The sequence below is a fragment of the Muntiacus reevesi genome, chromosome 4, assembly GCF_963930625.1.
Source record: "Muntiacus reevesi chromosome 4, mMunRee1.1, whole genome shotgun sequence".
In the NCBI taxonomy this organism is placed as follows: Eukaryota; Metazoa; Chordata; class Mammalia; order Artiodactyla; family Cervidae; genus Muntiacus; species Muntiacus reevesi.
In genome coordinates, this window is record NC_089252.1 from 110,000,390 (window position 1) to 110,025,104 (window position 24,715).

At 38.5% G+C, this 24,715-nt stretch overlaps 1 protein-coding gene across 2 annotated transcripts in view; it reads left to right on the forward strand.

Moving 5' to 3' along the window:
• SMARCC1 (SWI/SNF related, matrix associated, actin dependent regulator of chromatin subfamily c member 1) overlaps nucleotides 1-24,715 on the forward strand; it is a 120,111-nt gene that overhangs the window by 65,932 nt on the left and 29,464 nt on the right. The window contains exons 21-24 of one of the 2 annotated variants that reach the window (XM_065933829.1): nucleotides 256-417; nucleotides 17,708-17,763; nucleotides 19,831-19,945; nucleotides 20,619-20,770. In XM_065933829.1, the coding sequence (XP_065789901.1) occupies nucleotides 256-417; nucleotides 17,708-17,763; nucleotides 19,831-19,945; nucleotides 20,619-20,770 (485 nt within the window). Of the gene's footprint in view, nucleotides 1-255; nucleotides 418-17,707; nucleotides 17,764-19,830; nucleotides 19,946-20,615; nucleotides 20,771-24,715 lie in introns of both variants that reach the window. The other variant, XM_065933828.1, reaches the window with a different exon arrangement.

Below are 24,715 nucleotides of genomic sequence, written 5' to 3' on the forward strand. Positions count from 1 at the left end.
ATATTTAAAGATCATAATCTCTTGGTTTATATAGTAAGACTGTGGCATGTAGGGTAAGACATAAGAGTCATGGAATTGCATCACTGTACATATTGACTTTGACCTTCTTGACTTCCTTGGATAGATCAGATTGAGTCTCGAGAAAGGTTCCTAGGTTACACACGACACACTAGTGTTGTGTCAGATTTCCTAGTTTACACTGAAGCAAATATTCTCGCGACACCAGATCACTGTTCCATTTTTATTCTTACACAGAGGAGTTTTCTCGAGTCCGGGAGGAGGTGCCGCTGGAATTGGTGGAGGCTCATGTCAAGAAGGTTCAAGAAGCAGCCCGAGCCTCTGGGAAGGTGGATCCCACCTATGGTCTGGAGAGCAGCTGCATTGCAGGCACGGGACCAGATGAGCCGGAGAAGCCGGGTGAGTCCCTGCTGCCCCAAGGACATGGTTAATGGTGGTTGTGTTCTCCTGTCAGCTTGCTAGAGTAACTGGGTTTGCTTGCACTTCAAAGTGACTACAGTGATCAGTGCAAACTTAGGTCTTAAAAATATGTATGACTCTTTAAATCTCTTTCTTCTATGATAGAAATTTTTAAAATTGTCTCCTGACTCTTAATAAATCACAGTTGTTTTTAAATGTAGGTTTTGAGCCTATAGACCTAAGAATTCCAAATGGACTTTTGTGGTTGTTTTAATTTATATGTTGCTGAGTAGATTGTTGTTTTGGGTTATTTTTAAATTGAAATAAAATTCATGTGAAATTCTTCATTTTATTCACTTTAAATGTATATTATCCAGTGGCTTCTAGTAAATTTCCGTGTTGTACATTCATCACCACTATCTAATTCCAGCACATTTTCCTCACCCCAGAAGAAATCCCATATCAATTAAGCAGTGACTTCCCATTGTTTCTCTCCTCAGCTCTGGTAACCATTAATCTGCTTTCTGTCTCTCTGGTGTTGCCTATTCTGGACATTTCTTATAAATGGAATCATGCTCTTGTGGCCTTTTGTGTCTGACTTCTTCCTTGTAGCGTAATGCTTTCGAAGTTCATTCATGTTGTAGTTTAATTCAGTACTTTGTGTCTTGTGCTCGATAATATTCTTGGGTGGATATACCACATTTTACTAATCCATTAATCAGTTCATGGCTATTTGGTTTGTTTGTGCTTTTTGTTCATTTGAATAATGCTGTTATGAGCATTCATGTACATATTTTCTGCTTCTTGGGTACCTAGGAGTGGAATTGCTGAATCTTGTGAGAATTGTGTAATTAACTTTTTGGGACATTACTCAGTTGTTTGCAACAGTGGTTTTACCTTTTTTTTTTTCCCCACTAGCAGTGTATAAAGTTTCTAATTTCTTCACATTCTCACATAAATACTTGTTGTAGTTTTCTGAAGACCCTCCATACTGTTTTCTGAAGTGGCTATACTTGAAATGTTTTTTGACTGCTGATTCAAAATCTGTTCACTTGCTATAGGAAATTATTCTCTTTCTTTTTGGGATAGTTTTGGTAGTGTGTATTTTTGTAGGAATGTTTAAGATTATCCAGTTTGTTCGCCATGCATGCAAAAGAAAGCATAAAACCAGAAGTAGAAACAACTCAGATGTCCATCAACTGAATGGATAAGCAAAATGTGGTATACAGTAGAGTATTATTGGACCATAAAATGGGATGAAGTATTAACATATTCTGCATCATGGATGTACCTTGTAAACATTTTGATAGGTAAAAGAAGCCAGTGAAAAGAGACATTATATTATGTAATTGCAATTATATGAAATGTTCCAAATAGGTAAATATGTGGAGACAGATAGGGCTTCCCTGGTGGCTCAGTGGTTAAGAAGGAGACACGGGTTTGATCCCTGGGACCAGAAGATTTCCTGGAGAAAGCAATGGCAACCCACTTCTCAAATGAGAAGTGTTCCTGTTCTCACACTAAAGAAAAATTCTGTTTTATATACAGTTATCAGTTGTGTATTTCCAATGTTTTTTACATTGTTCATTAATTTTTTCATTCATTGTGAAACAATTTCTGATGAATAACTCAAGCTAAATATTTATTGCTGTCATCTTTCCTAATAGTTCTGTCATTGTCTTAGTTCCAGTACTCTGAAGATGATACCGTTTAAACTCCTGGTGCTCTGTTCTAGGTGGTTTGAGTAGATGCTAGTTTCCGTGAGTTGCCATAGGACCTACCTCTATTGTTTTCTCTGCTTTCTTTAAAGTATCAGTCTAGCAGTTTTAGTTTGCAAATATGAAAACAGATTTTCAGATTCATGAAACCTCTCACTCCAGCCCTAAGAACACATTATTGACCTAACTGTTCTTAATATTGGTTACTAATCCAGAGTACCAAGGCTTTGAATTAAAAACTAATTTACAGTATCCACAGTATTTCTGAGTTTGAAAGCACACTATTTTCTTTTTTCTTAGATGGAGACAGAAATTAGCAAGCCAGGCCACGTCTCTGTTGCTTTTTGTTGATTCTGCACCATGTGGCAATGCCCAGTTCAGGCCAGGAAAACCTGGGTCTATTGAATGCCTGGGAAAGGTCTTATTTTCCTCAACGTTTTTTTGTGTGTTTTTGGTTCATTTGTAGGGTCTTTTGGTTCCCTATGGTCATGGAGTTGAAAAGGGTTGGCAAAGCCTTCTTATTTGATTCAAAAAGTGTTTCTGTACTTTGCAGTATCCGAGACATGCTTTTACATATAAATCTGTTTAAAAAATTTTGGTAGATAATACCATAAAGCATTAGTGGTTAAGAAACAGGTTGCAAAGTTGGCCATTTCTGGTCTAGTGGGATTTAAAAGAGGACTTCTTCCCCACACCTCCCCCCAAAATCAAGCAACCTCAGTCTTGTGAGGCTAGATTTTCCTGATTCATTAATGAACATATGGTTTCTACAGTGTACAAAGCTTGAATCAGACTGCCGCAGGAAGCACTGGAGACTCCACAGGGTGACTGTTTGAATGACATGAACAGTAAGCTTCACTCATAGTACCTGGAGGTAGCCTTGCTAGCTAACCTTTTTGAAGTGCATTGTGTACTCACTAGTTGCAGCTGCAGAATTTGGGTCCTTTTACCATTTAATAAGACCGTGATGTGGGGAAAGATTGAGGGCAGGAGAAGGGGATGACAGAGGATGAGATGGTTGGATGGTATAACAGATTCAGTGGACATGAGTTTGAGCAAACTCAGGGATATGTATAGTGAAGGACAGGGAAGCCTGGCGTGCTGCAGTTCATGCAGTCGCAGAGTCAGACACGACTGAGTGAACAGCAGCCACCATTTATATAGGGTTAAGGAAAGAACAAGGATGGTGTGAAATTTCTAAATGAGTCATGAACAGAATTCTATAACTAATGCTGGCCTATTACAGTTAAAATGATTTATCTTGGGCTGTGACTAACAGAATAAATTAGGAAACAGCAAGTGGTACTTCCTGTAGAATTGACTCAGCAAAGTTGTAGTGGGGAATCAGTAGTATGCCTCCTATCTTTCTGAACCACATTCCAAGTTCAGAGTTCAAAGAAAGGAAGAATCAAATGTACATTTAAGCTTTCACTTTATTTAACAAAATAGTGCTTTATACATAGCACACAGATTTGAAGATAGAATGACGTAGGTTTTCCTTATCAAGATAATATCATGCTTGGGTGGTAGATTAATCATACTTTTTATTGTGATACTTAATTTGCAGTTGCACTAATATGTATTGATGATGATGAAATAATACGGAGGAAAATGTTTCCTTATGAAACATAAGACTTTGGATTTCTGTCGTTAGCCTGTCTTTTTTTTTGTTTGTTTTTATTTTTGACTGCCCTGGGTTTTTGTTGCTTTGCACAGGCTTTCTCTAGTTGTGGCAAGCAGGGGCTTCTCTAGTTGCGGCATGCGCGCTTTTCACCACACTGACTTCTCTTGTTGTGGACGGGCTCTGAGTGCACCAGCTTCAGTAGTTACAGCACGGGGCTGTAGTTACAGCTGTAACTACAACTTCAGTAGTTACAGTAGTCTCAGCTCGCAGGCTCTAGAGCACAGACTCAAATAGTTGTGGTTCATGGACTTAGTTGCACCATAGCATGTGGAGTCCCTGAGTCAGGGATTGAACCCGTGGCCCCTGAATTAGGGGGCAAGTTCTTATCCACTGTGCCAACAGGGCAGTCCCTTATCTAACTTGTTATTGTGAATTGCAAGGGAGTATTTGGTGAAATAAAAGTTAAGATAAATTTTTGTTTATTATGTGAATTTCATTTATTATGATTTCTCATGAGAATTATTTAGTAAAGAAGTGTCAGCTTAGGATTTTGTTCAGTTCATCCTCTTTAACATTCTACTCGTTGATTAGTATCTACTGATTTTTTTTTGTATGGGTTTGTATGGGTTTTTGTTTGACCAGAGACCATCGTAGGAATAGAAAAAATGATAACCTAAAAATATGAGATTTTATTTGCTTGTGGGAAAGATGGGAGAAGTTAACGACAAAAGAAATGGAAAGAAATTTTAAACATTGCTTGGAAGTCATTATAAACGAACATTTCTTTCTGAGCACCCATATTTTTCACACATTCTATAGGGTTTTTTAAAATATTTTTGTTTTTATTTATTTCACTGCAGTGGGCAGGTCTTAGTTGTGGCATGTGTGATCTAGTTCCCCTTCCAGGAATCAAACGCAGGCCCCCTGCAGTGGGAGTGCAGAGTCCTAGCCCCTGGACCACCAGGGAGGTTCCTATATAGGGACTCTGTTTGGTCATTTGAGATTCTTTTCAGAACAGCCCTTTGGAGAAAGTGGCCTTGTTTTTATATAGGAGTGAAGGAACTGAGGTGTTGGCAGATTACACTGGCATGCTTGTTAAGAATGGACTAAAATTTGAACCTAAATATCTCTTACCCTTTCTTCTTTCCTCAACCTCTTTCTGTAAACTATATAGGTATGTTTGTATATTTTTCATTCCTTAAACAGGGATCATTAAAGGCCTAATGGCTCCATTGTATGTTTTGCCTTATATACTATGACAAATGCAGTAGGAAAAGACCCAGGCCCTCTTGAACACCTCGGCTCTACAGGAGTCAGGCAGATGTACTGGGAAGAGTTCAGTTCAGTTCAGTCGATCAGTCGTGTCCAACTCTTTGCGACCCCCTTGGACTGCAGCACGCCAGGCCTCCCTGTCCATCACCAACTCCTGGAGTTTACTCAAACTCATGTCCACTGAGTCGGTGATGCCATCCAACCATCTCATCCTCTATCGTCCTCTTCTACCGCCTTCAACCTTTCCCAGCATCAGGGTCTTTTCAAATGAATCAGCTCTTCGCATCAGATGGCCAAAGTATTGGAGTTTGAGCTTCAGCATCAGTCCTTCCAGTGAATATTCAGGGTTGATTTCCTTGAGGGTGGACTGGTTGGATCTCCATGCAGTCCAGGGGACTCAAGAGTCTTCTCCAACACCACAGTTCAAAAGCATCAATTCTTTGGTGCTCAGCTTTCTTTATAGTTCAACTCTCACACCCATACATGACCACTGGGAAGAGTGGCTGTGGGTGATTCATCTGTACAGGATTAAGAGTTAAGAAACACACAGGAAAATTCAATCAGTGTGATTCAGTGTATGAGCCTAAAACACAAGCATTCTTTGATGGGAGATCAGTTTTAAGCTAGACTCTAGGCGCAACCCCCCCACCCCCCGCCCTCAGAGATAAATGAGACTGTAAATATGTTGTCTTATCATGGCGTCTCATTGTGTTCTGGGTGTAGGAGTGCTGGTAAACAAATTCGTCCAAAATTCCTCCCCTTGTGGACTTTCATTTTAGCGGTGGAAGATGGAATTAGAATGTATAAATTAAATGTAAATATAGAGTGTTTTGGCCGGTACCTGGCATCATGAAAATCAGAGCAGGGACTCATCGTTAAGAGTGAAGTGTGGGGATTTACAATTTTAAATGGTTAGGGGAATGAATGTCTAACCATGAAAGTGACATTCAAGCAAGGATATAAGTAGAAGGTGAGGAAGGGAGCTCTGTAGACATCCAAGATCAGAGGGTTCAAGGCATGGGGCGCAGCCAACATATAAGCCTCTGGACAGGAGCTGCCTGCTATATGGAGGAATAGCAAGGAGAATCACAGACAGGGAGCTGGATTGCAGGGCAGAGGAGGTCAGGGGAGACTAGGAGGGGCCTTGTGGGCCATTGTAACAGTTTAACCTTTACTTGGAGGTAGAGCCAGAGGAGGGGTTTGAGCAGAAGAGTGTCAGGCTGTAACCTGTGTTTTAATGTTTTATTCTGTTCGGTTGAGAATAGACCCCATCTAGGAATTGTTAAATTGATGTATTTTTGTAATAACTATGTACTGTGTTTGAATATTAAAATTTTTTTATTTTATCAACAAGTCTTTTATTAAAGAACTTCATTTTTTTTTTTTAATTTGACCTGGAAATGAAACAGAATTGCCTTTCTGATCATCTGTTTATTTTTAGCCAAACATACTGAAAAGTTGATATGATAGCACAGTGGAGTCTCCTATGCCTACCAGTTAAATTCAGCCTTGCCATTTTAATCTATCTAGGCATCTAAATAAACAATTTCTATTTTATTATCTTTGTGGATTATTTCAAAATAAGTTGTATACCTCATGATTCTTTTCATCCCCACTAAGTAACTCAGCATGTGTCTCCTAAGAATAAGGACGTTTTCCTAAATAAATATCATAATACAGTGACTCTTAGCCACTTAAGGTCATCAGCCCTTCCCCTTAGGGTGTTGGAATGTGCATATATATTCAGGGGCCAGTCAGGAGTCTGTTAAATACATATTATTGTAACCATTTGTATTGCCTAATCTGAAGGCAAATAGATGGGGAAACAGTGAATGACTTTTTTCTTCTGGGCTCCAGAATCACTGCAGATGGTGATTGCAGCCATAAGATTAAAAGGCACTTACCCCTTGGAAGGAAAGTTGTGACCAACCTAGACAGCATATTGAAAAGCAGAGACATTACTTTGTCAACATAGGTCCGTCTAGTCAAGGCTATGGTTTTTCCAGTGGTCACATATGGGTGTGAGAGTTGGACTATAAAGAAAGCTGAGTGGTGAAGAATTGATGCTTTTGAACTGTGGTGTTGGAGAAGACTCTTTGAGAATCCCTTGGACTGCAAGGAGATCCAACCAGTCCATCCTAAAGGAGATCAGTCCTGAGTGTTCATTGGTAGGACTGAGGTTGAAGCTGAAACTCCAATACTTTGGCCACCTGATGCGAAGAGCTGATTCATTTGGAAAGACCCTGATGCTGGGAAAGATTGAGGGCAAGAGAAGAGGGGTACAACAGAGGATGAGATGGTTGGATGGCATCACCGACTCAATGGACATTGGGTTTGGGTGGACTCTGGGAGTTGGTGATGGACAGGGAGGCCTGGCGTGCTGCGGTTCATGGGGTTGCAAAGAGTCAGACATGACTGAGTGACTGTACTGAATCTGGAGTATGGGTTTTACTTTATTTTATTGTTTTGCATGCTGAGTAGATTCACTGTCTGTATCTTAATTCTGGTTTAGAGAAATTTGAAAGATTAAGTTCATTGATGCTTTTTCCTTGTCATTGACTATGCTTTCAGGGAAATTGAATCACAGATATTATTATTTATAGAGTGTTCAGAGAAGATTCGTTTATACCAGTGAGTGAATTGTCCCCTGAGCTCCTGAACGCCTTGTGGAATACTGGACTCAAGGAGTGTATCTTGAGCCATTTGTCACAGCTCTGTGTAGAAGAACCCAACTCATTACTCCTAGATTTTGAGAAGGTTAAGAACTAGTCTGCAGTCCATCAGGAGGTGAAGAGGAGCATCCTGATAATAATGTTGAAAAGGTCACTTTCTAGGAACATAAAGCCCAGAAGTGACTGTTACAGTTCTTGCCACAGATACTGTTTATAGCATATAAATAGCCTCATTCTTCTCACCCTGAGGACTCCCATAACATCTTTAAAATCAGGCCCTTCTGAAACACCAGTGTGTGAGACCGTGCTAGGCTCGTGAACCTGAGGAAACAGGGGATCAGTATTTGATCTTCAGGCTGCGTCATGTGGAGTGGATTCTCTGTTCTCTTTGTCACTGTTACATTTTAAGGGCTCTCAGATCTGTATCAAGAGGCATTGAAATAGAGATTCAGACTTCTGAGCAGCTCAGAATAGGATATTTAACCTCTAAGGACTATCCAGGATTTAAGTGACTTATCTAATGACTCATTCAGTAGATGGTAGGACAAGAATTTTTAGCAAGAAATTGGCTTCATGTATATAATTGTCTGCCTTTAGGTGACTTTTAAAAATCAAATCAGATATTATGCTTACTTGATATAGCGCTCTTGCTATGGGGCAGTTATGTAAGATAGATAATACTAATAATTGGGACTATATTTTATGATGAGTTACATAAACATAGAAAAATAATTCATTATTGGAGGATTGGAGATAGAATGAAGTATAGGGTTGTTCAAGGAGGACCTCAAAGGAAGTGCTATAAGAAGGAACACAACGGGTTGTGTAATTTTAGACCAAAGAAGACTTCACAAAGAAAGTAGGATTTGAGCTGAGTATTGAAAAAGAGGTTTAGAATGTCACTGAGCCAGCTTGGAGCAAGTATAATTTTCTGTTCTGTAGAACAACATGAACAAAGGCCCAGAGGTGGAAGTGGAAGGTTGTTTAAAAGGTGAGAAGTAAACCTGGTTGGCCATAATACAAAATTCAAATAAGGATGTAGAAAGAGAACAGCGTACGGAAGCTGGAGTGAGGTTATAGAGAATGATACAGACTCATGAGCTTGCTTGGATGGTATTGCCAGCTTTATGGGATGTTTGGACTTTAATACAGGGAATGACCTAATTATTCTCCCAGAAATGTTCCTACTATGAGTTCCTACCATGGACCTCATTTTCCCCTTCCCTGGGAAGACAAAACTTACTGGAATCACATTTCTAGAATTTTTTGGTCTCAGGACTTCTTTGACTATTTAAAAATATCAAGGAATCCCAAATGCTTCCATTTATCTGGATTATATCGTTGATATTTTTCTACTATATTAAAAATTGAAACTGGGAAAGTTTTTAAAACAAAATTATACATAGGTGCATATTTCTGTAACTACCTTCATCATGTAGCATCTGGAAAGTCATGTTCCACACTTAGAGTGAAAAGGGAAGTAACATCTTTGTGTTGCTATATAAATAGTTTTGACCTTGGGAACTCCCAGGGTACCTGGACCACATGTTGTGAATCAATCACTGAATTAAATAATTTAACTAAATAATTAAAAAATTATTTTGTACTTGAAGAATATTCATGGTGGGAGAGGGGACATTATTATAAAAAGAAATACAGTTATAAGTAGAGGCCCATGTGGAGGAAGCACAGTTACTTATACTTCAGTCAGTTAGGGAAGGCTTCACAAAAGAAATGGCCTTGTAACAAAAATGGAAAAGGAAGGAGTGAACATAGGTGGCATATTTTGAAAATTATACAAGAAGTTTGTGAGGAGCAGAGTTCCCAGTCAAGTGCAGCTGTGGAGGTGTGGGGCTGGTTTTGAAAGGCTTTTACACCTCAGACTTTAGCTCATAGAGAAGAGGGCCAGAGTCTCTGTAGAAGTAACATTGTTCTGACTGTTCTAGAAAATGACTGCTGACAGTTTACAAATGATGTATAAGAATGTTTTCAACAAATAAACATCATTCTTTTCCAAGGAGAATCATGACTTAGTTATTTATAACATACTTTATTAAAGGCAGGTATTTTGCAAGCATTTAATTCTTTCCTCAGAGCTAACTTTTCCAATTCTCTCAAGACTTTAGGAAATGGTTTCTTTATCTCTCCTCATTTTGGTTTTGTTAAGCATATTGTTTATGGGCTTCCCTGATGGCTCAGCAATCAGCCTGCAATGCAGGAGACCTGGGTTTGATCCCTGGGTCAGGAAGATCCCCTAGAGGAGCTCATGGCAACCCACTCCAGTTTTCTTGCCTGGAGAATAACGTGGACAGAGGAGCCAGGCAGCCTACAGTCCATGGGATCGCAAAGAGTCAGACATGACTGAAGCAACTGAGCAGGCATGCATTGGTGGCTCAGATGGTAAAGAATTTGCCTGCAGTGCAGGAGACCCGAGTTCTATCCGTGGGTCTGGAAGATCCCCTGGAAGAGAAAATGGCTGCCCACTTCAGTATTCTTGCCTGGAAAATCCCATGGACAGAAGAGCCTGGTGGGCTACAGCCCATGGGGTTGTAGAAAGTCGGACACAACTGAGCGACTAACACTTTCACTTTCAAGCATATTATTACTAGACCAAAAAGTACACCTTGTGGAAGCTAGGAGAAAGGGGTGGTGACTGGGAATGAAATTATCCTGGACTAGTGGATGAGACCATTTATCTGAAGATGTTCTTCTTATGGATGCTGGCTAATTTGCTTCTCACCCTTGTGAGAAGTTCATTCAGAAGTTAAGGAGGTATGTGTATGTTAGTCACTCAGTCTTGTCCGACTCTTTTTGATCCCATGGACTGTATGTAGCCTTTCAGGCTTCTGTGTCTGTGGAATTTTCCAGACAAGAATGCTTAAGTGGGTTGCCATTTCCTCCTCCAGGGGATCTTCCCAACCAATTGATCCTGGGTCTCCTGCGTTGTAGGCAGATTCTTTACCGTCTGAGCCACCAGGGAAGCTCGGTGGAGGTACAGCAGTTATCTATTGGTGCAAAACAAATTACCACAAAATTAGTGGCTTAAAACACAGTACATTTATTATCTCCTAGTTGCTGTGAGTCAGAAGTCTATGTACAGCCTAACTTGTCCTCTGCTGAGGATCTCAGAAGGCAACAATCAAGTTGGTGGCGGGGCTACCTTCTCATCTGGAGGCTTGACTGCTGAAGAATCCATCCCCAGGCTCACTCTTGTTCTCAAAATTAATTTACTTACGGTTGTAGAACTGAAAGCCTTGGTTTCTTGCTGGCTCTCAGCTGGAAGCTTCCCTCGGCTCCTAGGGCCACTAAGGACTCTGCTATTGAGGCTTCCCCTGCATGGCATCATGCTTCATCAATCCAACAAGGAGTCTCCAAAGCGAGTCTAGTAACAGCACAGGGTCTCGAATCATCTAACATCCTGTCTCTCTGGCTGTGTTCTGTTGTGGCTAGAGGTAAATCACACATGCTGCTCACACTTGAGGGAAGGGGTTTATACAAGGACATGAAAATCTTGAGGCAGGGATCCGATGAGGCCACCCTTAACGTCTCACCACCAGTGTCCCTCAATTCCCAACATTGAAGTTGAGACCTTGAGAGTCTGGCAGTGTCTCCAAGACTATCTTTGTTCATAAGCTGAGCTGTCATATTAGGATGAGTTTTCTATCACAGAGGTTTGCAAGCTCTTTTGGTAAAGGACTAATGGGCCTTCACAGGACCTTTCCTTTACTGCCTTGATGACAGTCTCTGTTCAACTACTCAGTTCTGTGCTTGTGGTGCAGAAGCAGCCAGAGGCAATACTAAAACAAATGAGCGTGGCTGCGTTCTGATGAAATTCTGCTTGACAAAAGCAGCCTTCGTTTGCTGACCCCTCGTCAGTTGGATTGATCCGATATCTCTTGAGTCGTTAGTAACATAAGAGAGTGGGAGCCAGGCAGGTAATTTTATAAACTGATCTGGTCCTTTACAAAAAAGATCACATGGTGAGGGGGTAGTCACAGATGACATACCAGATTGCGAAAGATCTTTGGCAGGCAGGGAAGATTGAGAGTCCTTTGTTGTCACTGAAGCAGCACCAGAGGCCTCTGAAAAGCTCACGTGCAGCCAACTGAGCTAATTGCCATTGAACACTTACTATGAGCCAGATAGTTATTAGCATTTTACATGAAATAATTAAATCCTTAGCTCTATCCCTGTGAAGGAAATAATAGTAATACTCTTCTTTTGTGTATTAGCAAACTTAAGCCACTGTCAGCTAAGTAGCTTGCTCAGTGTTACTTGAGCTGGTAAATTGTGGGGACAGGATTTGAGCCTAATTAGTGTGTATCTAGAGCTCATCCTATTTTTCTAGAGCCAGGGGCTTGCAAATCTTGGGTCTTGGGCCAAATCCAAGTTGCCACCTATGTTTATTTAGCCCACAGTATATGAGAATGGTTTTTACATTTTTAAATGTTTGGATGAAACCAAAAGAATAATATTTTGTGATACATAGAAATTATATGATGTTTAAATTTCAGTGTTCATGAAGTTATATTGAAACACAGCCACACCCATTCATTTCCAAGCTGCTTTTGTAGTTGAGTAGATGCCACTAAGACTGTAGGGCCTGCAAGCCTGAAAATAGTTACTGTTCGACCCTTTACAGAAGAAGGTTACCAACCCCTGATCTACTGCATAAGAACTAGTTGCGAACTGTGATGTCGGTATTGTCCCTTGGCCGGTGCGGCATTAAGTACCTGGTCAGAGGATTTTTTTTTGTTTTTTTACTGTTTGTTTCTGTCTTTGGACCATGGCTCACTAGTTTATTCTATGTGTTTTTTTATAGGTTGGGAATTTCCTTTTATTCATTCTAGTATCTTTAATTAACTCTGCAGACATGGGTCAGGCCATATATTTGTAGGGAAAGGTTCTTAACCATCTAGTTGATCGGCAACAGGATGACATTAAGGGATATGTGAATGGCTGCAACCTCTTCAGATTTTACACTTCTGACTAGAACTCAGACCAAAGACAAAGTGCATGTGTGCACACGCTCGCTCTCTCCTTCCAGGAAGATTTCTAATAGCCGCTTTTAACAAAGTATTTTACAGACTAGAAACCGTTACTCTTCCACATAGCATCCTGAGAAGTATACAACTCATAATTAAACTCTTAATAAACATCTCCTTAAAAGTCTGAACACTCATCTTCAGATAGTCTCCCTTACAGAGAGTCTGTCTAACCCTATCATCCTTTTATGGATAGGTATTAATATTAATATATTGTTCATCTTGAAATTATAAGAGTTGATATCAAATTTGACCTGCTTTAGAGTAGAGAGAGTGTGTTCTCTTTTTAAAATGCAGAGCTATAGATTGTGATTATTTATTTCAAATGTAGATTGCCTTTATTAAAAAAAAATACTGTGTTTCTCCCACATAGTACTTATTCAGTATGTAATTAAGTTGATCCAGCAAAGGTGGCTTAATGCACGTTCAGTTAAAAGTAACTTTTGAGGTTTTAGGGTTTAAAAAAGCTCCACATGCATTTGCTTTTTTGTTCACATCATTTTATTATATTTTAATGTATCTTAATTCTTGTTACGTATTTCATCTGAACTAGGAATTAGAACATTACCTGTAGTTTCTATTTCCCTTGTACCTGCTGTTTTCACTTTCCCACTCCCAGGACTGAGGATCACGAATTTTTGAACAGTGTTCAGCTGTACACATACATAGAAAATTTTGCTTAGATATGGTGCTGCTTTAAGTTCAGTTGCCACATTGCGTTAAGGAGAATGCATCACTGATTCAGTTGTCCCCTTTTCATAAAGTGGATTTCTTAATAAAGGAAAAGAGAAAAGAGAATTGAACATTTTTGAACATTGAACCTTGAATGTTCTTGCTTAACCTATTTTGTTGTGAACTGCTTCTGTGAGTAGCACTGTTTTAGGAAATCCCTGGTTTCTCCCCAAAGTTGACCAGTAACACGTGATCCATTACCTTCCTAGTATTTGATTCTGCTGATGTAGCAGGTGTAAATGATGTTCCGTTATAGTTTTAAATTCTATTTCTCTGATGACTAATTAGAGTATCTTAAATTTATCAGTCATATGTCATTCTGTGGAATAACTGTTCTTGTCTTATACTCACTTTTCCACAGTATTTACCTTTTTCTTTATAAGTCTGAGGAACTAATCTAGTTACTGTGAGGTGTGTGTTTTATTTTGTTACTTGTTCTTTTTGGTATCTCAATGTAGAGAAGTCCTTTCTTTTCATTTTAATAGTTTTGTCTTCTATTTTATGGGCACATTTTGTGTTGTGATTAAGAGATCATTCAGGTTTTTTTTTTTTTTCTATCTGGAATTGATTTTTGTTAGCATATTGAAATGCAGTTGATTTTGTTAATTCTATATATATAATTATATATATTTGTTAACTGTATATAGAATATAGTTAATTCTATAGCTAACTGTCTTGTAATGCTGTTTTTATTTCTAGTAACCTTCCTGTACATCGTTCTATTTTCTGCAGATCATAACTATTTTCTTCTTTCCTTTCTACCCCTTTTTTATTTCTTTTTCTTTATTGACTACCTGGGCTGTGACCTCTATGGCAATATCAAAGGAAAGTAGTTATATTGGTATTCATGTCTTGCTCTTGATAATAAATGAAATACTATAGGCATCTCTTCTTGAAGAATGAGATATAGGATTATCGCTGACTGGGGGGCTCAGGAACTTTCCTTTTATTTTTAACCCTTGTTATGAAAGCTAGTTTGTCATGAAAGACATCGAGTTTTATCAGATACTTTTATGCATATGAGCAAATAAGTTGATAGACATATTAATGTTAAAATCACTCTTCTGTTGTAGTCATATTATTTTTTCATAATATATTACCTTTTTAAATACACTACTATTTTCTGTTTTTAGGTATTTTGCTTTGGAGTTTCTCATTTGTGATTATAAATGAGATTTAGCCTAGGGGCCTGTATAATATTCCTTATCTGTTGTCTGTATTCATTTTGTGAATCAAGGTTATTACTCGCCTTATAGAATGAGTTAGGTATTCCGTTTTCCATATTCTCTGGAAAAATTTATGAATATTATAATCTTTTTTTTTAACCTAAAAGTTTGGTAGAATTCCCCAGTAAAAACATCTGGACCTTAAAAACCTAAGTTTTTAAGCTTTTTCAGTTATACTTCTTCCCAGATCTGTTGAGGAAAATCAGTTTTCTCATAATTTGTTAATTTGATCTAGTTCTTCTGTTTTATTTGGCATAAATAAAATATTTATTTTATTTTTTATAAATATTTATTAATTTTTCAGAGCTTTTGTCATTTCCTTTTTTTTTTAAAGTATAGTTGATTTGCAATATTAGTTTCAGGTGGACAGCATAATGATTCAATATTTTTATAGCTTATAATGCTTTACAATTATTATAAAATATTGGTTATGTTCTCTGTGCTGTAGAATATATTCTTTTTTGCCACTTAATGTTTTAAATTGAATGATACTTGCTTTACAGAATTTTCTGGTTTTCTGTCATACGTCAACAAGAATTAGTCATAGGAACACCCTGTCCTCGCCTTCCCAAACCTCTGTTCCTTCTCTTTCCCCATCCCCCCCTTCTGGGTTGTCACGGAGCCCCTGTGTGAGTTCCCTGAGTCATAGAGCAGATTGCCATTGACTGTCTGTTTTACATATGGTATTATAAACTTCTGTATTACTCTATCCATACACCTCACCCGCTCCCTTCTCCCCTCCCACCATGTCCTTAGGTCTATTCTCTATGTCTGTTTCTCCATTGCTGCCCTGCAGATAAATTTGTCAATACCATCTTTATGATTCCATATATATGTGTCGGTATACAATATTTATATTCTTTTTCTGGCTGACTTCACTCTGTATAAAAGGTTCTAGGTTCATCCACCTTACTGGTGATGCAAACGCGTTCCTTTTTAAGGCTGAGTAGTATTCCATTGTATATGTGTACCACAGCTTCTTTGTCCATTCACGTGGTTGGACGTCTGGGTTACTTCCGTGTTCTGGCCATTGTAAACAGTGCTGCTTGTGCTAATTTATTTTATGTATAGTAGTTTGTGCGCTTAACCCCCTCCCCCTTCTTACCACTCTTTCCTTCCCTCTCCTCACTGGTAACCACTCATTTATTCTGTGAGTCTGTTTCTGTTTTGTTTTTTATATTTCTCATATAAGTGATAACACAGAATATTTGTCTTTCTCTGCCTGATTTATTTCACTAAATGTAACACCCTCCCAGTCCATCTATGTTGTTGCACAATGTGAAATTTCGTTCTTTTTATGACTAAGTAATATTTGTGTGTGTGTGTGTTCCACATCTTCTTTATCCATTCATCTTTTGTTGGATACTTAGATTGTATCCATATCTTGGCCACTGTAAATAATATTGCTCCAAACATTAGAATGCTAATATCTTTTCGAATTAGTGTTTTCATTTCCTTAAATATTTACCCAGGAGTGGAACTGCTAGATCATGTAGTGGGTTTTTGTTGTTGTTTTTGAGGAACCTCCATACTGCACTGATTTACATTCCCACTGACTGTGTACTAGGATTCTATCTCCTCCACATCCTTGCCAGCATGTGTTTTTTGTGATCTTTTTGATGAGAGCCATTTTGACAAGTGTGAGATGATACCTCATTAGGATTTTGACTTTCATTTCTCTGAAGATTTGCAACTTTGAGCCTCTTTTCTTGTGCCTGTTGGCCATCTGTTTGTTTTCTTTGGAAAAGTGTTTATTCAGATCTAATGCTCATTTTCTCATTGAATTATTTGTGTTTTTTAAAATATTGAATTGTATGAGCTGTTTATATATTTTGAATATCAACCCTTCATCAGTCAATATTATTTGTAAATATTTTCGCCTCTTCAGTAGGTTGTTACCACTTCCTTTTTTGACCTTTGCTTTTTTATCAGTAGTTATGGCCTTTCTTCCATTTTTAATATTAATTTCTGCCTTCCCTCTCTTTTCTTGATCTGTCACAGAAGAGATATCTGGATTCTATTATATATTTTAAAACTCTGTTGTATTTTTGGTTTTTTTAATATCTTTAATCTTTTTTGCCCTTGTTATTTTCTGTCTACCTCCTCTATTCTATTATTCTTCCTTGCTTTCCTGTAAAGAATGTACAGCTTATAGACTTTGAACCGTTATTTCTTTTCTAATCTAAAAATAAAAAGGCATATTTTGCCTTTTCCCATAAGTGGTATTTTTACTGAATCTCAAAATTACATTTTCAGACATAGAGACATGTGTATTTTAAGCTTCTAATTTCATTGCATTGTGGTGAGACAACTTTGTTACTGACTTGGTCATTGTCATTGACTTCTTGAAATTTGTGAAAACTAGCTTTATGGCTTAATTTCTGATCATTTTTTTTTTAAGAGTAGGTTACACTTTCTATTGATTTCTTTCTTTTGTGTGTGTGTGTGTGCTGGGAAATGTGATCATGCTCCTGAAGTTTAGTAACTCTCTAGCTCTTAACTGTTTCTCTAGTCCCTGACAGACTCAAAATAAATACTCAATAAGTATCTTTAAGAATAACAAATTGTTTTTATTTTTGCCTTTTTTTTTTTTTTTTTTTTTTACTTAAGAAGTGTTTTTGAAATTTTAATCTTTTATGTGTACAGAAAAATGGAGACCCACAGTGGGCAGTTCAGTGCATTTTCACAAATTTAACACACTCATGTAAGCAGCCCCAAGATCGAGAAAACTGATCATTACCAGCACCCCACGCCACCTTGAACCCACCCCTTTGCTGGTAAACCACTGTCCTGATTTCTAACACCACAGATTACTTTCACCTGCTTTTGAATTTTACATTAGTAGAATCATAAAAGTGTGTGTGGTTTTATGTCAACCTTCTGGTTGTGAGATCTGTCCATATTACTATATGTAGTTGTATTTCAGATACTCTCAGAACTTTGTAATAGTTTTTACTTTTTCCCCACATTGTACTATTTGTTCTTATTCCTTTGTTTGTAGAAGGAGCTGAAGAGGAAAAAATGGAAACAGATACTGATGCTCAGCAGCCTGAAAAGGTAAAATGTCAGTCTGTTTGAACTCTCCCACGATAGAAAAGCCACAGAGAGCACTGATTTTCACAGCATAACAGTTTGGGTTTATTTTGATCTTTTGAGTCCCTCTCACAACTGTAAGTGATTCTGTCAGCCATTTTCACTTTCCTGGTTTAAGGTGCAGTTCTCATAAAACATAATACAAGACATTTGTCATTTGTTTATTTAGTGAGGATTTATCCACTCTTCAGGTTCCTTGGTGGGTCAGCTGGTAAAGAATCTGCCTGCAACGCGAGAGACCTGGGTCCAATCCCTGGGTTGGGACAATCCCCTGGAGAAGGGAACAGCTCCCCACTCCAGTATTCTGGCCTGGAGCATTCCATGGACTGTGTAGTCCGTGGGATCACAAAGAGTGGGACACAACTGGGTGACTTTCACTTTCACTTTAGTGAGGACTTATCTATCCACTCTTCCAGCTTCTGCTTCTGTAATTCTTTCAGACAGAGTTGGGGAATATGAATACAAAAGACTATTGAAGACTTAAAACTATTGAATTGTAGGGTTTGGGTTCTGTACTTATGCCAGAGGAGAATTAGAGAGTATTGAGGAATTTTCTGGGAGACTTCGCTGTCAGCAGAAAAATATATGGAAAACTTAACAAGAAGGTGGCATTTGAAGTATGTTTTAAAGAGCAGGTAAAATTATAATGCTTGAAATGAAGAATGGGGAGTCAGATATTCCAGCTGTCAGTGGAGGGGGAGACACTGCAACCAGTGTGCAGAGGGCATCCAGGTGCCCAGTATGTTTGTGTCCTGATGCCTGTCTCATGAAGGCTGTAAATGTGAGGTAAGCCAAGCAGAACAGAATTGTCATGCCTCTTCAAGATTGGTGTACAGGATAATCAGTCAGTCACTGTTTAAATGAAGCAAGGATTTAAGCTCTTGATTCCTTCTGGTGCTTTATCATTGTATATAGATAAGGAGAGGAAGGGAATCATAGTAAAATTAATGATTGTTCTTACAGCGTCTCAAATACTGTACTTTATACTTTACATTTATGAATTTATCAAGTTCCTAAAATAGCCTTATCAAGTCAATGATAGTCTCTTCATTTTATAGATAATGTTACATAATTTGTTCAAGGATTTCAAAATTGATAAATGATGCCAGCTCCTGACCATAGAGCAATTGAAGTTTTCAGTCTCCAGAACATGATCACTGATTGCTCTGTTTTGGCTCTTCTAAGAGCCGTTGCAAATGGCTGTATTGAAGAACTTTCTCAACTTTTTAAATATGGCAGCATTTCATTTTGCTTCTTGGTTAATATTGTACATCTTATGTATTTTTATTCATTTTATATGTTGAAGTATAGTGTATTTGCAATACTGTTAATTTCTGTATAGCAAAATAATTATTATGCATATATATATACATTTTTTATATTGTTTTCCAATATGGTTTATTATAGCATACTACATATGGTTCTCTGCTGGACAGTAGGACCTTCTTGTACTGTGCATTTTAAATAACTTTTAGTAATTTCCCTGGTGGCTCAGATGGTAAAGAGTCCGCCTGCAATGTGGAAGACCTGGGTTCGATCCCTGGGTTGGGAAGATCCCCTGGAGAAGGGAAATACTACCCACTCCAGTATTCTTGCCTGGAGAGTCCCCAAGGACAGAGGAGCCTGGCGAGCTGCATGCAGTCCACAGGGTCGCAGAGAGTCAGACACGACTAAGCAACTAAGCATACAGACGACTAACCATATGTTTGTTTGTTTAACCAGTAAATAATGTAAATAAGTCACAGTGACACTCTTCTGGACACTGTGTCCCCAGCATTATAGCAAAGGGGGTGGGACTGTGCTTAAGAAACATGAAGTCTCATGACCATTCAGGAGCTGTGGATAGTGAGAGGTATTTTTCGGAATTTATTGACTTTTTTCCAGCTTTTCTCTGTAAGACTTTTCGGAACCTAGTCCACCGGTTGCCAAAAATAGTGGAACCTTTTGTTACTCTAAGATAACATCACTTGTTAAAGGACCTTTTATTTCATTTTTCTCACTCTCTGTCCTTTTCTTTTGTACCCCTTCCAGGCAGAAAACAAAGGGGAAAATGAAACGGATGAAGGTGATAAAGCACAAGACGGAGAAAATGAAAAAAACAGTGAAAAGGAACAGGATAGTGAAGTTAGCGAGGATACTAAATCAGGTACTTTGAGGAAACTCTTTGGACTTTATTATGTAAAACACTAAAAGCACTGGAGAAATGTGAGCAGTTAAATTGTATAGAAATAGTCCTAAAAAAAAAAGAAATAGCCCTTCATTTGCTACATGTTTCTTAACATAACAGTAAATATGGATTTGAGTTTTATTTTGCACTGAGGCACCATCACCATGCTGGTGACTACATTGTTTTCAGTGATTCAGAGACAAACAAATTGTTCGACTGTGACTGAAGTCAGTACTTTTTTCTTTCCAGTTTGTTGCTGTTATGTCCCATCCTGCCTAACTTGAAAGGCTTCCAGAGGTGCCTGTTCTCGGCTTCTGATTTCCTACAGACCCTAGGATTTCCCAGAGCATCTCATTGACTGATGAACAAACATTTTGGTCTTAGGACTTAGCTCCCCTGAATTTTCCTTTATATCCAAGGGAAACTACATAGAGAGCTCAGAGAAGACAGAGTGTACTATTTAGAAAATCCATCTCAAATAGAAGCCGACTTACATGCATGGAGTGGATCAACAGAAATCTTAAGGGAAAGGCACTGAGATCTCTTTGTAACATCAGTCCTAGTTCGTTATGTGGCAGAGGTGAGAAGTAAGATGGCTTATTCAAACTGGGCACACTGGTAATAAAGCTTTCTGATTTTTTCCCGCCAGAAGAAAAGGAGACTGAAGAGAACAAGGAACTCACTGATTCTTGTAAAGAAAGAGAAAGTGATGTTGGGAAGAAGAAAGTAGAACATGAAATTTCTGAAGGAAATGTAGCCACAGCCGCAGCAGCTGCTCTTGCCTCAGCTGCAACGAAAGCCAAGGTTTGCCCCTGACAGCTCTTTTCCTAGTGCTCTCTTAAGCCATGAATGGCTGTATTGTTTTGACGTTACTGGGAATATTTAGTATAGAGAGCCTCGCATCTCATAGGAGATGATTGTTTGCTTGAATGACATTTCTAGGTTAAGAATTTCATGGGCAGGAGGATGGTGAAAATAGCCGACCTGGGCCTAAATGGTGGCTGCTTTCGATTCATTCATTGTGTCATTCATTCAGGCTTGTGAAGACTGCGGTGATTGAAGGCAGAATTTAAAGTCTCTCAAATGTGCCTGCAGAACTTGTCTTGGACTATAGTTTCAATAATTTCTACCAGATTGAAATATTTGTAATTTTTAAGACAAAAATCTGTTTCCTTGTATAAATACTTCACCCTGCTCTTAGAGACTGGAAGGAACAAGAAGGAACCTAAAATAGCTCTTTTTCTTCTTGAATTTGCCAGCTTTTCTGGGGGTGGTTTTCTCTATTTATAACATGGTATTGGCTTCCCAGCATATTTAAGAAGAAAAGAGAATGTTATTTTCCCTGCTTTGTGTTAAGTTAGCACTTTAAAGCTTTCCAGGCATGAATATGTCAAGTTTAAAAAACCTATTTACCCCCTTTCTATTTTACCCTCAAAAGTAGTCTCCTTTCATTATAGGTCACCACATTTTAAGCAGTGGTTACTAGGACATGGCTAATCATTCTATCTGGACCTGTTCTTGATCCATTGGTAAAGATGTTTTTCATGGTGTTTAGTTACCCAGACTGTTTAGCTGTTGTAAGCTCTTTCTCCACGTGTTTAATCTGTGTGGCATGGCTTCTAACGTGCCACCCAGATCCACTGATGACCCAGTTCAAACCATAAGAGCACTGTTTTGAGTGCCTGCCCATCTGATGTAGGTCAGAGGGTGTTGGGAAGGGTTGCTCATGGGTCACAGAATTGTTCAGTCAGATACCCAAGCTGAATGTTACTTCACAGTAGATTGAGGTCTTGCATATGCATACTAACCAGTCTCTTCCAAAGATGTGTCCTCATCTTCATGGTTCTTAAGTATAACTTTAGGTATTCGCTCTCGTCTGCCACCCCCGATGTCTAGGAATTTGTGAGCGGTACTCTTGTTTAAGTGAATACTGATGGGGACAGCAATTTGACTGTTGTTTCATATTTGTTTGCTTTTGTTCTTCCTTCATTGGAAGCATTTTTTCAGTCTGTCGTCTGCCAGGTTCGACTCCTGGCTATCTCAGTGTCTCTAAGCTGTCCAAGTTATTTCTGTTCATGCTGTCATCAATTGGGCATGTTTTCGCGAAAAATGAGCCAATCCAGGAGGGCTTCCCTCATTTGTGCCTTTGCATCGAAAAACACAGCCGCCCACCCAGTCTTCACTCAGGTCACCTTTGCATTGAAGTATAAGTTAGACACAAATAAGTAGACACATATGTCTACAACTAGTAAATTTTTTCACAGGCTGAACCCACCTATTGACTCATAAGTAGCACCCATATCAAGCTGTATATATAATCTTACCTGCTCAGCATTAGCCTCTTCATATCCCTTCCAGTGACTGCTTCCCTTCAGAAGTAGATGCTGCGTGCCTCCTAACAAGTTACTTCTTATGAAAGAAATTATATGCAGAAAAACCTTTAAAATTACCAATATGAACATAGTACGTTCTTAAGTAATCTCTCTGTCTCTTCAGGCTCGAACTCCTTAGGGAATTTGGGGATCTTCCCTGATTGGGACCCTTCTCAGTTCTCAAGTGTCATTTCTCTCCCGTCTGTCCTGAACTCTCACTGTCCTTTCCCATTATTTCTCCTCTCTGTACTACTCTGTGTGCGTCACTGTAAGTTGCCACAGAAGGAGTTAAAGTGGTAGATGACCATAAACAGTCTCAAAAGTGTTTTTGTCCTTTAGGTACAAACGTTTGTACCATTGACCACCTTGCCACTGCTATTTGACTCCTTCATTACAGAGGAACTGCTCTTATGGATCAATTACCGTGGCCCTTGGTTAGTCCGGACAAGGTTTAGAAGAGTGTCCAAAGAACATTTTCTGTCCAGGTCACTGAATTTCCACTCCCTCATCAATCATTCACTCCTTATTTCTAATAGATTGGGAACTTGGGTCTTCATTCTTGGAACACCTATGTCTTCCACTGACTTGTGAAAATGTTACAGATGCTCACACTACATGACTTGGCACATGAATTGTTCCCTGCTACTTACAGCTTGATCTGATACATTTCACAGCACACATAATCATTTTTGTGCTACATGGTAATTAAGGAGTAAGGAATTTACTTAAATTACTGTGATTAGTACAACTTATCTAGGCTATCCAAGTTTTCTGTTATTCTCGTTTTTGTTCTTCTGCGTCTATAAACAGCTTTGTTATTAAGAGTTTTCCTTGATACATTTTAATTGTTTGTCACACTCTGACATGGAGTGGTAATTAGAGGTTCTAGATCTAACTCCAAAACATATAGAGTGGGCATGCTTTCTGGCTTTCCCCATCCTTGCCAGATGAGGGGGTTTTGGGTAGAAAGATCCACTTTTTCATTCCACCTGCTGACAAGCTGTGGGCTAACTCACCTGAAGAGCAGTGCGTGGGTGTGAGAAAGCGCTGCTGGCTTAGTGCTCCCCCTGCTTTCCATCTGGGTTTAGGTGGAAGAAACCGTCCAGAACTACTGCTGAATAAACTTAGAAACTCCAGAAAAGAGAATATGTCCTCCTTTATCAGTAGCAGTTCTCATAAGATAGCAGAAATCACATAGACATTTACTTCAGGTTTTTTTTCTGCTACCATGCCATCTCCACCTACTTTAAAAAGGATATTTGTCTTCATGGTAACTGGGTATTTCTTTTAGGACATCAGGAAGATTTTTTTTCTTATCCCTCAGAAATATGTCATAACTTGCTCCCTTATGCCTGAAATTCTCTCTCGAGATAGGAAAATTTTATCTTTTTCTCATTTTACATGAAGTTAACCGGAACACATTTTTCAATAGCATGTGTAGGATTTTGAGTCCTTGATTTTGGAAATTCATCTTTATTTTGCACCTCATTAGGTTGTAGTTGAAATTCTAGACAGAAGTTTATTATCCATCAAAATTTGGAAGGCATGTTTACCTTTGTTTTCAAAAATACGTAGTTTTCCTTTTGAGAAGTCTATCATAGTCTGAATTTTTGTTTGTAACCTTTTTCTTTTTTTGGTCTGTTTGAAAATTTTTAGGATTTTCAGTCTTGTGTTCTTAAATCTCCAAAGTTCATTGCTGTGGATCTTTTTTTTTTTTTTTAATGTTTATTTTCTTACATGGTAGTAATCCCTTTGTGTTTAATAACTTGTGATCTTCAGTTTTGAGAGGAAATATTTTGCTGTATTTATTTGCTAATGAGTGGGGATGTCTCTAAGTTTCTTGGCTTCCCTTGCATCTCAGCTGGTAAAGAATCTGCCTGCAATGCAGGAGACCTGGGTTGGGAAGATCCCCTGGGGAAGGGAAAGGCTACCCACTCCAGTATTCTGGCCTGGAGAATTCTATGGACCATAGTCCGTGAGGTCGCAAAGAGTCCGATACAACTGAGCGACTTTCACTTTCATTTTCCCTAAGTTTCTCTCAAGAAAGTAGAACATTTTCTGCCAAATCCAGCATAGTTCTAGAGTTCCCATTCTCATTTCAAAAAGCAAAACAAAACTAGAAACTGGTAACATTAGTCTCTTGTGAAGGAAGAGACACAAGTGAGAAGGAAACTTACTTTTTATTTTACACCTCCTTGCATACTGAATTTTATATCACATCAGAAGTACAGAATTATGACACTGTCAATGAGAGTAGGCTTAAAATCATGTAATCTTTATTTTAACTTTTGGTATTATTGATGCAGCTTAATGTAGTTTAAGGAGGCAACATGACCATTACTAGCTATAGATTCTTTCATAAAATCTTTCGCCTACA